Source organism: Triticum aestivum, chromosome 1B (genome assembly GCF_018294505.1).
Source record: "Triticum aestivum cultivar Chinese Spring chromosome 1B, IWGSC CS RefSeq v2.1, whole genome shotgun sequence".
In the NCBI taxonomy this organism is placed as follows: domain Eukaryota; kingdom Viridiplantae; phylum Streptophyta; class Magnoliopsida; order Poales; family Poaceae; genus Triticum; species Triticum aestivum.
In genome coordinates, this window is record NC_057795.1 from 369,259,937 (window position 1) to 369,275,192 (window position 15,256).

A 15,256-nucleotide genomic window follows, 5' to 3' on the forward strand; every position below is an offset into this window, starting at 1 on the left:
CAAGCCAACCACGCGGCCGGCCCGTCCAATCGCGGGGCGGGAAAGGGCCCGGGGACCACGCCCGAAAAAGCGCGGCCCCACCGCACCACGCCTCCCACCTCTCTCTTTTCCGTTCCGCCTCATGCGTCGCTTCGCGGGGCTCCCTCTCCCTGGCGGGCGCGCACCCACTACTGTGGCCCCGATCGTTGCGGTTTTTACCCCGGATGCCCCGGCCTAATTACCGCCACCGGCGCCGTCCTTTTGCATTTCGAGTCGGCTCGTCTCTCTCTCTGTGTCTGTCTCTCTCCCTCTCCCTCCACCTCGCTCGCTGTACTCTCCCCACGCGCTCGTGGTCGTACACCAACTCGACCTACCCGCGCGGATTGGGCCGCGGCGACGGGGTGGAGAGGCTTTGCCCGCGAGGTTCAGCCTCGCTGCTAGGGTTAGGGTTTTTGCCCTGGATTCGCGCGAGGCCCTGCTGACCCATGGACGCGGGGCAGATGCTCTCCCCCGGCGAGGCAGAGTGGCCTCCCGAGCTTCGCCTCCCGCCGCCGCCTCCCATGCCGGACCCCGCTCCCCCTCCGCCGCCCAGCCAGCCGTCTCCAGCGCCACCAGCGCACCCTCACCGCCTCACTGCGTGGCTGCAGGCTCCTGCCTCGAACAAGGAGCCGTCCCCGCCTCGTCACACGGAGGGGTTTGATGATTCGCACTTCCTCGGTTCGATCATGGAGGCCGCGGCCCCGGTCCAGCAGCAGCAGGAACCAACCGTGGCTGAGGCACCGGTGAAGAGGAAGAGAGGTAGGCCGCGGAAGAACAGGGACGGAGCGGTTGCTGCGCCTGCGCCGCCCAAGCCAGTGAAGAAGAATGACGACGAGGAGGTGGTGTGCTTTATCTGCTTCGACGGGGGCAGCCTCGTGGTTTGCGACCGCAGGTGCGCGCGCTTTATTTTTTATCATCTTCCTCTGTATTCTGTGTGCACCAGTGCGGCTTGGACTCGTTGCTTCGACTAGGCTGAAAACCCTGTTCTGTGGCTGCAGGGGCTGCTCCAAGGTGTACCATCCTGCCTGCATCAAGCGTGACGAGTCGTTTTTCCGCTCCCGTGGCAAGTGGAATTGTGGTACGTCTTGGTCATTCTAGTATTTGCATGGAGTATAATTACAATATCAATGCTGCAGCGTGTTGGGTATTCATATAGTATTTGGCATATTAATACTTCTGATAATGGCAGACAAAAGCTCTATTGAAAGAAATTGGAAACATTTGAAAGAACCTGATTTACCAAAGAGCAGCATTGATCTTCTTCCATACCCCTTTAGTAAAGTAATTTGGATATGTAGTCTTGCCTTCCCGGACCTCCAGCATGAATGCCCGATCACATTTTTTTTTTGAACAGTGATCACATTCATTATAGACGTAGAGTTTGTAGAAGATGCATTTTTCCGCAATATAGCTTATGCCCAGTTAGTGTTGAATCATTTCCACTTTTTTTACTACACATTTGTCTTCATGATCAGTTGTCTGTTGATGTGTACATGCCCTGTTACAAGGCTGTCTATATAGTGAAGTCGAAACAGATTTACGTGTTGAGTTTATGTAGGAGAACTGGATATGCTCGGTTGGCATTACACCATATGGGGCAAGAAGCACCACGACGATAAATAGCTGCTTTTTAGTTATCATATACGATTACATTGTATGTGGCTATGTGCATGCGCCAACCCTTTAACTTCAGAAACGATAGTTCAATCTGACCTGTCCTGTATCTTGATGCCACACATGCCAGGTTGGCACATTTGCAGCATCTGTGAAAAGGCAGCACAGTACATGTGCTATACTTGTACTTACTCCCTCTGCAAGGCATGCGTCAAACAGGGAAAATTCTTTGCTGTTAGAGGGAACAAGGGCTTCTGTGACACTTGCTATGCCACTATATTGTTGATTGAGTCCAAAGACAAAGATGCTACAAAGGTATTGTACTGTTACCCTTAAATTGTATACCATGTTCCATTTTTCTGAAGCACAGAAGCATCTGTATGCAAACACTAAAACATGTGCATCTCTATGGAACCAGAGTGTTCATACATCCTGCTCTCATTCCTTGGACAAACCACCACTCATTTTAGTCAGCTCAGCAGCACAGTAAATGTATAATTATGAAAATACCATCCATCATGAGGGTGACACGTGGGGCTCAGGTCATCGTCACACTGACATTTTCCTAACTATGCATCTTCGAAGGTGCTGAGCTATTAAATGAATATATCGCCATTGGCCCCAAACTTTAATCAAAGTAAAGTTGGGTACACATACATCCTAATTTTTCCAGTTGAGTCCCTAAACACCGCCATTTTGGTTCAGTTAGGCTATTTCAATCAGAAAAATAACGTGGCACTAAAAAGTTGAGTTAGCACTGCAAGTCATGAGTCAGCAAGTGCACAGATTGTGTACTCGGTTTCTGTAAGGAAAATGCTGCTCCATTCCAACGAATACGGCACACTCGTATCCCAAAATTGAACTTGGACCATCAATTTAAACAACTAAATGTGGGGTATGTGTGACAAAAGTTATTATACTAATGAATTCATATTCGGAAGAACTTTTCAATGGTATAATTTTTAAGTCGCATAACTTATGTTTGTTGGTTAAATTGACGGTCAAAGTTAAATTTTGAAATGCGTGCATGCTTTATTCACTGGAATGGAGGTAGTAATAAGTTTTGAATGCCGATTCATGGAATATGGGAACATTTCCCATAGTCCCCATGTTATTTTCTTAGTAATTTCTTTCATTATATATATTTTTGTACTAGGTCTCCTGATTACGCTGCATGTTTTATTGCGCGATCTAAATCCTAGCCCTTCTACCGAGGTTGTAATATTGTTATATGAGCTGCAGGCCTGTAGCTATGGATTTCTGTGCATGCTAAGTTGGTAGTTTTTGCTGAGTCAGTTTATCCACTGTATTGCCTTTAAGTTTAGCCACATGTGTCTTTGCTTGTGTTGAAATTGCATTATAAAATTATGCTACAAGGCATTGTTTTTAAGGCGTCCCGCCTTGGACGCTTAGGCGATAAGGCGCCCCCCCAGCGCCTTACAAATATGCCCGCCTTAGGCGCTTAGGCGTCGCCTAGGCGATAAGGCCCCCCCCCCCCCCCCCAGCGCCTTAGGTCGCCTTACCGCCTTAAAAACTATGGTTGAATCAGATATGCAACCACGGAACTCTGATGTCACCTTCAAAAGGCACAATACATAATGATTGTGTGACCTAATTTCCATTCTGATGCATTTGAATAAACTAGATACTAAGTATAAGTACTGATACGATCATACCTAAATTGCCGAATCGGCACACCATCGTCATATGATGGCTAAATTTGATTGTGCTCACTCATTATCCGTTTTAGTATGCAATTTTGCTTGGACTGTTGTTTGTAATATCTACACTTTGTTTGCTGATATCTGAACATATGGTGATTCTCCTTTTTTTAGCTTAGATGACTGAGATTTACTGCAACTAACTTTAATGCCCTTAAGAAGTTCCATGCGGGTATATGCTTGATAATTGTTCACTTTCTTGGGGCCTTGTTGGTACTGCATTTGGCCATCGTCTAGTCCTTTGCAGTGCGGAAATCTGCTGTTTTGGCAGAGGCCTACCTGCAACATGCAATACTATTAAAGTTGAAATCTGCTTTGTTTGGGACAAAGATTGTATAGATAGATGCTAGGAACAAGCAATACTTCCATTCTAGGTTTGATTTGCATAAATCATGAAATGGTCTATTCCTGTTTCCTTTTTGATTGATTATGTGCCTGCGATGTGTCATATGGACTTGTTATCATATTTTTTTTTCGATGCCAGGTGATGGTTGATTTTGATGATAAAAATAGTTGGGAATATCTCTTCAAATTATATTGGCTGGATGTAAAAGGGAAGCATTTATTAACATTGGAAGAACTAGTTAGTGCCAAAAGCAATTGGACTGTTCGAAGCATTTCTGCTAGGAGAGAAAAAGAGGAGTCATCTGGTGAGCGATATGAAGCAAACAATGACCATAATGTCAGTTCTGACAGCTCTTCGAGGAAACGAAGTCGGGGTACTTCTTTAAGGAAAAGGGGGCGGAAGCGTCAAAATCATAGTCTTAATACTGCAAGGAACTGTGAAATTTCAATTGAAGGTTCCGAAAGCTTACCCAAGGGAGCACCATTTGAAGGCATGGATTTGTCGGGTGACACGAAATGGGCCTCACCGGAGCTGCTGGAATTCATTGGGCACATGAGAAATGGCGATGTGTCCCAAATTTCCCAATTTGATGTTCAGGTTCTGTTGCTTGAGTATATAAAGCAAAATAATCTTCGCGACCCTCGCAAAAAAAGTCAAATTATTTGTGATGCAAGGCTTAGTAGTCTGTTTAGGAAACCACGTGTTGGTCATTTTGAGATGTTAAAACTTTTGGAGATCCATCTTCATGTGAAAGAGACTCCAGCAATAAATGGTGATACCCAATTAGCCCGTGAGCCAGATTCAGCACAAGTAGATAGTGGAGGACATAGTGAGATGGGAACTAAGTTAAGCTCTGATAAGAGGAGGAAGACTCATAAGAAGCTTGAAAGAGATCTACCAGCTAATCTGGAGGATTATGCAGCCATTGACATGCATAACATCAATTTAATATACTTACGCCGCAGCTTGATGGAGGATATCATTGATGATGTTGCTACATTCTCTGAGAAGATTACTGGTGCTTTTGTGAGGATAAGAATTCCGGGTTCTGGCCAAAAGCAAGATATGTATCGCCTAGTCAAAGTTCTTGGTAAGATTTTTACTCCTGACTGATTTACCTACCAATATTAGCTACTCAATTGTAATTTAACTAAAATGATTTTGTATGCAGGTACACATAAAGTTGCAGAACGATACAGTGTTGGTAAGAAGACAACAGACTGTGCACTTGAGATATCAAACTTAGATAAGAAGGAAGTGATCACAATGGATACGATCTCAAATCAGGATTTCACGCAGGTAATGCATGCGTGTTGCTTATACATTTATTTGTTTGATACCTATAGTATCGGGTGAGCCTTCACTGACCCGAAATGCTGTTAGGTGTTGGCATGTTTTTGTTGGCTAACTAACTTAGTATACACTTTCAGTGAAACATACATTAGATTGTAAAAATACATTATGAATGACTATAATTGGCAACTATTTTCACATTTTAGATTATCAATGCACAACTTTAATGTTTAGTTAAGGCGTTAAGCTACAAAATCGTTGTTTCAATTTTTAAGAAACATGCTTTGTTGTTGTGCTAGAATCACGAGAAACGACTATTCATAATGTATTTTACTAATTACTATAGTCTATAGTAAATGACACACGACCATCAAAGGTTGGTGCTGTGTCTCAATACTGCCTTCCTGAATTTGTTAGTGGTTATGTCTAATTTTGACGCTGGATTTGGACATCTTTTATTTGATCATGTGTATTGTGCAATAAGGGGCTATTGTCGATCATTTACAAACCCACTTCTCTTTTTCGCAAGCTTTTAACATCTTTAGTGTCTTATCTGCTTTCCAAGAATCAATCTAGTATTTGAATTTGATTGTTGGATTTGGATCTTGATGCAACAATATTCTTGTTTATAGACCTTATGATTCAGTATCACCACTGTATATGTTGGCCAATCTCTATCTCCCCCTTTTTTTCACTAGCTCTTAGATGTAATTTTCGGACTGCTGAATGTGGGGGTAGTGTTAGGTGAGTGTCTCTTATGTTTTGTTCTATCTAACTGGCTTGTTTGCTTGTATAATGTAGGATGAATGCAAACGCTTACGCCAGAGCATGAAGTATGGTCTAATTCCTCGACTTAAAGTGGTACTGCTGATCAAGATCCAATTTATGATGATCCGTCTGATACCTAAGTTACCAAATTGTGTATATCTGAATTATTTTCTTCATTTTGTTAATTCAGGGAGACATATATGAGATAGCCAAAAGCTTCCAATCTCTGCAAATTAATGATGTAAGTACTACACTAACAAATAAAAGCTGGCGATTTGATGAGGTTGCTTATTTGGTAATAACCGATAGGTTCTCTAGCTTGATCTAACAGCACTTATTGTGTGTTAAATCCTTTTCAGTGGTTGGTAAATGAAAAGCAGAGGCTGAGCCATCTCCGTGACCGTGCTAGCGAAACTGGACGCCGAAAAGAATATCCTTCTAACTTACCATGTTGAGCTATTGTTATATTTTTTATCTTTGCGTTGGTGTTGGTGTTTCTGTGGGTCGTATAGTGTGAAGATCTTGTTTTGGTCCTTGATTGTTTGGTCACGGCTTTGCATGCATATGCTCACCATAGCCTGAACCTTTAAAGCTATCAAATAAACTACCATTGTGCACATATTTGTTGGCCCGAGGACACATTTATTCTGGCAAACTTTAACTTGTAACATTTGTGACCAAGGACGGTGCTATTGTAGGGTTTAGAATTTGTAATTTTTTTTATTGAGAGTTTCTCATAACCTCTCTGGAGAACGAAGATACTACATGGGATTGTTAGGTACCGGGTTTAGCTCACAACCTCTTTGGCGCTTATTTTTGTTTCATGTTGTTTTGTCTTCAATTGGAGTTTCTTATCTCCGAACTTCTTTTCTCGCACTTACCGAATAGTATCGGCCTTATTGAGGGTTATCTTTATGAAGAGAACACAATATTTTGTGACCGTCATTTAATGGAGATAAATAACTTCTTATTGTTCTCATCCTTCCTTTATTTTGTGTTACATAAAATGATATGGTGGAAACCATCTTTCATCTTTAAACCCGAGCTATCATTCAGTGTTCTCAAGATGTTGCATGTGCATCTATCCTGTCATATAATCTCAAGCAATTTATGTTTGGCTTTCTTTTTGCATAAGATAGGTAATCATGTGTGCTCTTCATTTAAGTGTTGTTATTGGTGCTACCTTCATTTGATGATCCTTAACTATGTCATACACTAAGAGAGTGCGTAGAGAAGTTACAACTTCTGAACACTCCTGAAGAAATAGCACGCAAGATTAATGAAGTTCCAGAAGTACATGTTGACCCCCATATGGCTCCTACTTATGAATCTGCTGAAGAATGGAATGATGAAACAACTGGTACTTCATCTGTTGACTGTTAATCATATTCTACAATGGTGTGTTCACTAGTAAATATTAATTTTCTGAGAACTTATTGACTTGTATGCAGTTGATTTGACCATAAATAGGAATGGACCAGGTCTTCTGTTTCCTGGAAGAGAAGGGACAGAATCAAACGCTGTGCAGTACCTGTCACAAAAATGTTCCGATGCTAGTCGTCACTCTAGTTTAAATCTTCCTATGGAGGGCGTAACACATATACCAGGAGCAGGAAGTATCACTAATTTGCAGGCAGCAAATGGATGGAATGTTCCTCGGCCTCGCATTGATTTAAATAATACAGCGGGTGATGCTGCATCAGTTCCGTCATCTGGGGTTGTATCAAGTGACACGGAGCCAGAAAAAGTATGGCACTACAAGGACCCTTCTGGAAATGTTCAGGGCCCGTTTACTCTTTCACAGCTATCCAAGTGGACTACTTATTTCCCAAGTGGCATGAAGATATGGCTCACATTTGAGAGTGAAGAGAACTCATTGTTGCTGACTGAAGTGCTCTCAACACAGCAGAAAGATATCATTCAACCTACGCCAGTTATTAACAATAATAAATCTGCATGGGCAGGCTCTGGGCAAGATAGAATTAACCCAAGTATGACTGGAAACATTACTTCCCCTATTGGCTATAATGTTGGCAAGACCAAGGAGATCATGAATCTGCAGAAACCATGCCCCCCTGATGCATCAAATGCTTCAGTTAATCAACTTTTTGAGCCTAAAATTGATTCAGTGTTATCCCCTGGCACTCAAGATCAATATCCCAGTCCAAATCCAAAATTTGAGAGGAAGCAGCCTGTGATGAACAAGTCAGGGTCAACATCAGTAGCACCTGAAGATTCAGCTACAAAGGCATATGACCACTCTTCAATAGATTTCGTATCAGAAACATCTGGTCCGCCTTCAAGTAAATTTGTTGGCTTGCAATTACTTAAGGAAACACAAACATCATGTGTAGAAGAAAGAGATCTAAAAGATGGAGGCTGTGTCACTCAAACAGCGCCACTAAAAGGAGATGCCACATCAGCTAAGAGAGATAACATAACTGTTAGTTCTGTCTCTGATGCTGGAGTTTGTGATGTGCTGGGATCTTTGACAGAACCAAACTGTGGAACTTATAATGTGCATGCTGGAATGCCTTTGGAAAATGTCAACCCAGCTTCAGCTGAGGAAGAAAGGCCGCAGTGCTCTAGCCCTATTGCGCTATCTCCTTGGGGTGAACCTAGTTACTATCAAGGCGGAGCTGTTGATTCTGCTCTGTGGGGTGTTCAAGATGACCCAAGCAATGACATCTGGTCATTGTCTTCACCAACACCTGCTCTCCAACCCTCCTCAGGTAATGAAATGATAGTCTTTTCCTGTTTTTGTTGTTAACTTGACAGAGAATCTTACACCATCTTCTACAGATCTTGGAGCTGATGGAAAAGATACTTCATGCATTCTAGAGGAGGCAGTAGTAGCCCGAGGAAATAGCGCTGTTGGTGAAATACCACCAACACCAGAGGAAAAGATGGAAAAAGGCAACCCAAGTGCTTCCACAGATTGTGGAGTGCCAGGGCAGGTAATCCTTATTTGTAATATCTAGGGCTTGAGGTCCAAGCGTGATGTGTCTTTCAAAAAGAGAAATCCTAGCAACATGATCCTCTAAATATCTGAGGATTGAAGTCCAACTAAACATGTTACTTCTGACTTGATTAGGTAAAACTAAAACCAAGTGCTGCATTGTTGAACTCATCTCTCAAGAGCACAGAAGCTTCAGGCGGGCAACCATTAGGCTCATCTTTGGAGGGGAGCACAAAAGCTTCAGGTCGGCAACCGGTAGGCTCATTCCTGGACGGGAACACAAAAGTTTCAGGCAGGCAAGCATCAGGCCAATTTCTCGAGGGGAGCACAAAGGCTTCAGGATGGCAATCAGGTTCATCTCTAGAGACAAGCACTAAAGGTTCAGGCTGGGGTTCATCTGTAGATGGAAGCACAAAGGGTTCAGGCTGGGGTTCATCTGTAGATGGAAGCACAAAAGGTTCAGGGCGGGGTTTATCTCTAGAGGTAAACACAAAAGGTTCAGGTTGGGGTTCATCTCTAGAGGGAGGCACAAAAGGTTCAGGTTGGGGTTCATCTCTAGAGGGAGGCACAAAAGGTTCAGGTTGGGGTTCATCTCTAGAGGGAAGCACACAAGCCTCAGGCTGGTTACGATCAAGTTCATCTCCAGAGGGGAGAAAAACTCCAGGTCGGCATTCGTCAGCCCGTGAGAGTTCAAAGGTGAATTTCAAGAGTGGCAGCCAAAACCGTAACTCGTCTTCAGGTCACCAAACAACACCAACAGCTAAAAGCTCTGCAGAAGCACAAAGGAGACAGGGAAGCACCAATTCAAATTCTGCTGGCTGGGGAGAGGCACCAGGGAGCAACAAGAGCTGGCATCCATCTTCTGGCAGTGCTAGTCGAGGCAGCCAGTCGAATCAACACCATGATAGGCACTCTCATGGCAACGAATCACGACGGGGTAGCTATCAGGGCAATGATTCACGGCCTGGTAGCTCGAACCACTCTAGGAGGTCGTCTGATCATCGTCAAGATCATGGCAGCGGTATGTCGTCAAGATCATCGTCAAGAGGGCAGTCTCAACGAGGAATATGCAAATATTATGAGAATGGCCACTGCTGGAAGGGGCCATCTTGCTCTTTTGTACACCGTTGACCATCGTGGTAGGAAACACATTGTGAAGGTACCACGCCTTACCCCACATTTTTGTATAGCCTGACAAGCCACTTTGTAGTCAGCTTAGAACAGAGCTCTTGGCGTCATTCAGATGCTAGTACATATATCCATACGATTGGATAGCATTTTACGCTTAAAAGACCACTGATGATGAGTATGAATGCAGATTCTCTGCTTTTGGAGCCAGATTTATTCCATTCTGTTTAGTTCAATGGAGTCGACTTCAATTTTCCCATGACGAGAAAAAAGAATAAGTTCTGTGCGGACATGGGCTTTCTAATCCTGGGCTGAAATGCACCCTTGTGAATAGTTAAAAAAGACTGATTTTTTTGCCAACGATCATCATGCGTATCATGTTTTATCTTTTTTTTTGATTGAACTTAATAAAAGATTGCTTAGTTATTCAACAATTCCTACGCCGGCGGTCATTAGCTTTGATGAAAAACTAAGAGTGAGTATCGCCTGCCCTTAGCCACTGCAGCCTGGATCATCTTAGACTGGAGCTATACATGGACAAACAATTCTCATGCTTAACCAACCAATTTTCGAACCTGAAAATGTTGCTCCTAACCACTGTTGTTTGGACATGAACAACACATGGAATGCGACCAGTTCTTGAGTTCAATGGTTTGATCCGGCATAAAATGACGCATCTTCTAGACTCACGGTGTCAGCTTTTTACTCGCACGGGTATTTCGCTAGTCAAACTGGTCTATGGAAATGCTGACTTACGGATAAAACAGACTACAAGTACCCCGATCGTTTTTCCGTTCCCTTACAACAAAAGTTTCCTTTATTAGCTACAGCCTTTGGTGACTACATTCATCACAGATAACACCGTTCCTGAGTAGCAGAAGTTCATCGCGGTTATTTCGATCTGGGCGTGCTGGACCTGGGCGTGGAGGGGGAGAACACCGGGTAGTAAGTATTGAGCTCTAGCTGCTCCAGGATCTGCTGCATGAGTCCCAGGTAGGAGTGCCCGACGACGAGCTCGCTAACGTCAACCTGCGTGAGTCGAGCAGCAACCTAGTCAAGAAAAGTACTCCCTTGTAAACGAGTTCACTCAGTCGGGTGCGCCAAGCAAGCAAGCAGACGTACATTTTCAACTCCGGGGACTTGGACTGCCTGGATGCCAGCCAAGCCTTGCGTGAGCAGACTGCAGGAGAGGCTAGTCTGTCAGAGCATTCGTGCATCACTCGATGCAGAGGCCGAGGTTTCCCCCCCTCTCTTTTCGACGACGAAAAACAAAGAGCATTCAGGGTTACGAGTTACCTTGCCCGGAAAGTGACGCCGAGGATCCAGTCCTTGGTGGAGTACACGTTCACAAGCCTTCCAGCAACCATCTGCACATGCATACATATGGGTTCAGCTGTGTAGGATTTCACATACAAACTTCCCAGTTGATGCAGAGCCTGATAGTATGATTCTCTTCAATTCATGCCAATACGAACAATTCTCACGGTTTCTTGGGGAAAAGAAGGTCAGAATAGCTACTGCCCTTACCTTCCTGGCAGGCCCCCACAACTCGTCATTAACTGAAATCGGTGCACCTATCAGCACAGCCCTCTCGACGATTCCCTCTGTTCATGTTCAATTTGTCAGCTGAATAACACAACCAACTCCATATTGGTAGACATTTAGCGCGCAGGGCTCGTTTCGAATGAGAAGCTTTCGCAAAATGTTCATATAAACCAGAAAAATTCCTCAGCTCCAAGCGGTCCATATTGGCTAACATTTACAGTTATGTACTCTACTTAATTATGCTCCTGCATGGTCTAGAAAAAAACACAGGATACGTACCGTTATTGCCTGAAAGAGCTAATTCCTGCAAACATTTGAACACGACACGCGCACCGAGTGAAAAACCTATTAGAGTGACAGGCCTGGAAATGATTGTGATATGGGGGAGAAAATTAGCTCCATGCAGACACAAAGGGTTTACTGAATTATTTAGATTGCTGGTATGATTCAGGTATAGGTACCTGCTTCCTTGCAGTCCATTGAGCAACACTTCAGCAAGCATTATCCCAACCTTATCTGATCTGGAATCATCTACTAGATTTATCAGGTAGAAAAGATTACAAGAACGCAGGCTAAGTTAGAAAGGACAATAAACTACGAAATAGTGGAGGAAGGCACCTGTCAATAGCAACGGACCATGTACTGTCAATAAAATCTGCAGCAGCTACCAAGGTAGCAGGCCATGCAAATGCTGAAATTATACCGCTTAACACAGTCTGCATTGCACCTTCCCTCATCAGCTCCATTGCAAATCCTGCAGCGATAACCGCAACTCTTAATAAAAAATTATTTAAAGCGTGTGCGGAACGCACATTATATATGAATCATGAACATTACTTGATGCCAGAAAATCCTGTATTGCTGTACTCAAGGCAATTATATGCTTAGTCTCCCACTGAAGAATGTACCTGCCAATTGCCAGTGAGAATTGCAAAGGTTGTCTAGTTATGCATGGTAAGATTCTTCTTGAAAACAATTACTCAATGCAAGCTTGTTGCTAAAACATGAATTACGCGAAACTCACCTCTATCCATGTTATCTGAATTTCTTCTATCATAAATCTAATTTCTGGTGTTTGTTTACTTGTTGCAACATTAAAGCGTAAGAATATGCTGCTAAGGAATGGGCATATAAATAAGAAGAGCTGTGCTCAGCAACTACTACTGTATTAGAAAAAAGTACCTCTCTAAGTTAGTTTTCCATCCTTCCCACGGCTTTAAAAAATCGTCTTCATTAAAAGCGAATCCAGAAACCATGATGCAAACTGCTAGGCGCTGCAAGGAAAAAAACCCCCCATGAAACCCAGTTCATCTTATCAGTAAACAGCATTGTAATTGTTAAAGAAAATACAGCAAGACAGTGCATTGGATGGACCAGTGTACAACTGAAAGAGAACAAACACCTACACCCTGGTTATGGTTCTGGCCGAGGGCTTTGAACTCGAATTCTTTCACATTTCCAATTCTTTTGGCCATTTTGGAGCCAGTTAACCCAGCTCCAGCAGCTGATTCCAACCAAAGATGACGATTAGTCAGTGTGGACGATTAAAGACTTGTGGATCATCATCTAATCTAATGGAGCAAAATGTGGAAGGCACACCTCCAAATGATGCAGCAACTGCTACTGAGCCAGCGGTGTGTCCAGCAGCAGTAGCTATAGCAGCAAATCCGCTAGCCCCTATAACAGGGACAAGTGCGTGCAACGTCGGAGCAAGAGCAGTGAACCCTGCAGCAATCGCTGGAGCAGCTAGACCTGCAAAAAGATCGAGACAGCTACTTCAGCAGCTCGCGGAGAGATCTCATCAAGATTGCTTTTGACATTGTTTAACATATTATCACCCCCGGAGATGGCCATGAGCGTCCCTCCGGTCAAGGCGGCGGCGCCGATGATTCCCCCACGCCTCCATTTCTGCCACCTGCTTCTCGGCGACGTACTTTCACGCGATTTCTCGTCCTCTTTCGCTGCAGCCATAGCAGAGCAAGCAACCATTATCTCGATAGCTTCCTACAATGCCAAAGGTGTTCGATGCCAAAGAAAAATTCAGCACGGTAGGAACTAGCTAGCATGCCACTTCATTGTGCGCATTCTGGAGGAATGGAGGTTGATTACCATCTTGATCCACTTGACGTCAAGCCAAGTCGCGATCAGTCGGAGCGCCACGCGGTGGCGGGCGTCGTAGCCCTTCCTTATGCGGGGGGACCCCATGCCGTCCTCGCCCATGTTCACGTCCGCCACGCAAGCTGAGAGGAGCATGTACAGCACCGCCATCTTCCGGTAGTCCTTGGAGCGCCCTCCGCCGCCAGGCGACGACGGCGACCCGTCGTCAGACGGTTCCTGTTCCTCATTGTCGCCGCCGAACACGTGTTGTTTGAACAGGTCGCCCGGTGCAACGTCGTTCTCCAGGCCCATCGCCATCGCGTCGACGGCTTTGGCGAGCGCGAGCTCGAGGTCGGACCTATCGGCGGCGGCCTTCTCGCCGTCATCTTCGTCCTCGAACACTTTCCGGAGGAACTGCGCGCGCGAGGAAACGTCACACGATACGTCGAAATGGAGGTGGAATTCAACGCGGACGATGCGGCATTGTTGGCACGTACGGCTCCAATGTGGTGCTTGGGCTCGGAGGTCGCCGCCGTCTTCTCCACGCCCGGCCAGGCCTTGGGGTCGATCTCGAGAAACCTGAGAATTAAAACGCGACGCGCGCACCATGACACGCCGGATCGAGAGACGGAGCATGCATGTGAGAGGTAGGGGGGGAGAGGGGTGACCGGAGGACGGGGCGGAGGAGGCCGCGGGAGTCGTGGGTCCAGAGGTCGCGGCCGTCGGGGTCGTCGCTGGAGAGGACGGCGGTCTCAGGGTCCGGGCCCTCGTCGAGGCCGTGGGAGCCGAGAAGGACGCGCTGGTGGATCTGCGCCTGGCGGAGCGCGAGCGCGAGGAGCGCACCCGCAGCGTACCGCTGCGTCTGGCTCAGCGTCGACGACGTGGCCATTGCCCGGCGGTGTCCACTGCGCCGAGAGCGCTGCGGGGCCAACGAAATCCGCGACCTTGCCGATGTTGGCAGCCTTTAGCCGCGCGTGCGGGCGACTCGGCTCCGGGCGATATTGCGTGCAACCGACATGCTTCGGAGGATCGGAGGTGCGGCGCGGAGAACGAACTCCCGGACGAACGCTCGCATGCACGTACGTCAGCCCCGCACCCATCATTTTTTTTTGAACGGTCACCGGGGGGAGAGATTCCCCACCTGAATATATTGCTCAAAGTGGCCAAAATGACAAGTGTTTGATCCAGTTTATAAGAAAAACCAGATCGAAAACCTTAACAGGTTGACCCCGTTTATAAGGGAAACCGGGCTGAAAAACCACATAGGGGGAAAGATTACATAGGGTGAGAGCATATGGACGCCCCGAAGAAAGCACTACCTAGCCAGCAAGCCAAGAGACCACCACCATAAAAGTCGAGTGGAATTGGTGTGTCATGGAGGAAACACAATACCAACACTAAACAACTATCCTAACGCACCACACCTGCGTGCGTACCAACCCCTTGGCACAACAGAGGAGCAGCACCAATCAACGAGTGACCCATCACGAACCTTAACTGGAAACTCCGCCACAGCAGGCCGACACGATTATCAAGGTGGGGAGGCATCGTTGCGTCGTTGTTGAGCAAAGATGAACCGAGATAGCACGAAGAGCACGAAGCTCACCAAAACGGACGACATGCATGAGAGGGTCTTGAGCTAGCATAGCAGAGGATGACCAACCCCCAAGGGCAACGGAGGATGAATGGCGGCAAGGAGCTCCCTAGTGACGCCTTCAAGAAGGTGGACGACATCCGAGGATGACGCCGTCACAGAGCTTTCGCCTG

At 45.6% G+C, this 15,256-nt stretch overlaps 1 protein-coding gene and 1 pseudogene across 1 annotated transcript; one reads left to right on the plus strand and one right to left on the minus strand.

The window, feature by feature from the left end:
* The first annotated feature begins 222 nt into the window (after nucleotides 1–222).
* Nucleotides 223–10,077, plus strand: LOC123124906 (zinc finger CCCH domain-containing protein 19-like; annotated as a pseudogene).
* Nucleotides 10,078–10,220: 143 nt separating this feature from the next.
* Nucleotides 10,221–14,574, minus strand: LOC123124917 (transmembrane and coiled-coil domain-containing protein 4). Its single transcript, XM_044545469.1, has 15 exons — nucleotides 14,158–14,574; nucleotides 13,987–14,068; nucleotides 13,502–13,903; nucleotides 13,231–13,396; nucleotides 12,992–13,144; nucleotides 12,799–12,896; nucleotides 12,575–12,666; nucleotides 12,230–12,300; nucleotides 12,011–12,146; nucleotides 11,854–11,913; nucleotides 11,672–11,754; nucleotides 11,375–11,451; nucleotides 11,144–11,214; nucleotides 10,970–11,027; nucleotides 10,221–10,876 (listed from the first exon to the last, which is right to left on the minus strand). The coding sequence occupies exons 1-15, from the start codon at nucleotides 14,376–14,378 to the stop codon at nucleotides 10,739–10,741; spliced, it is 1,908 nt and encodes a 635-aa protein (XP_044401404.1). The 5' UTR covers nucleotides 14,379–14,574; the 3' UTR covers nucleotides 10,221–10,738.
* Nucleotides 14,575–15,256: the final 682 nt, after the last annotated feature.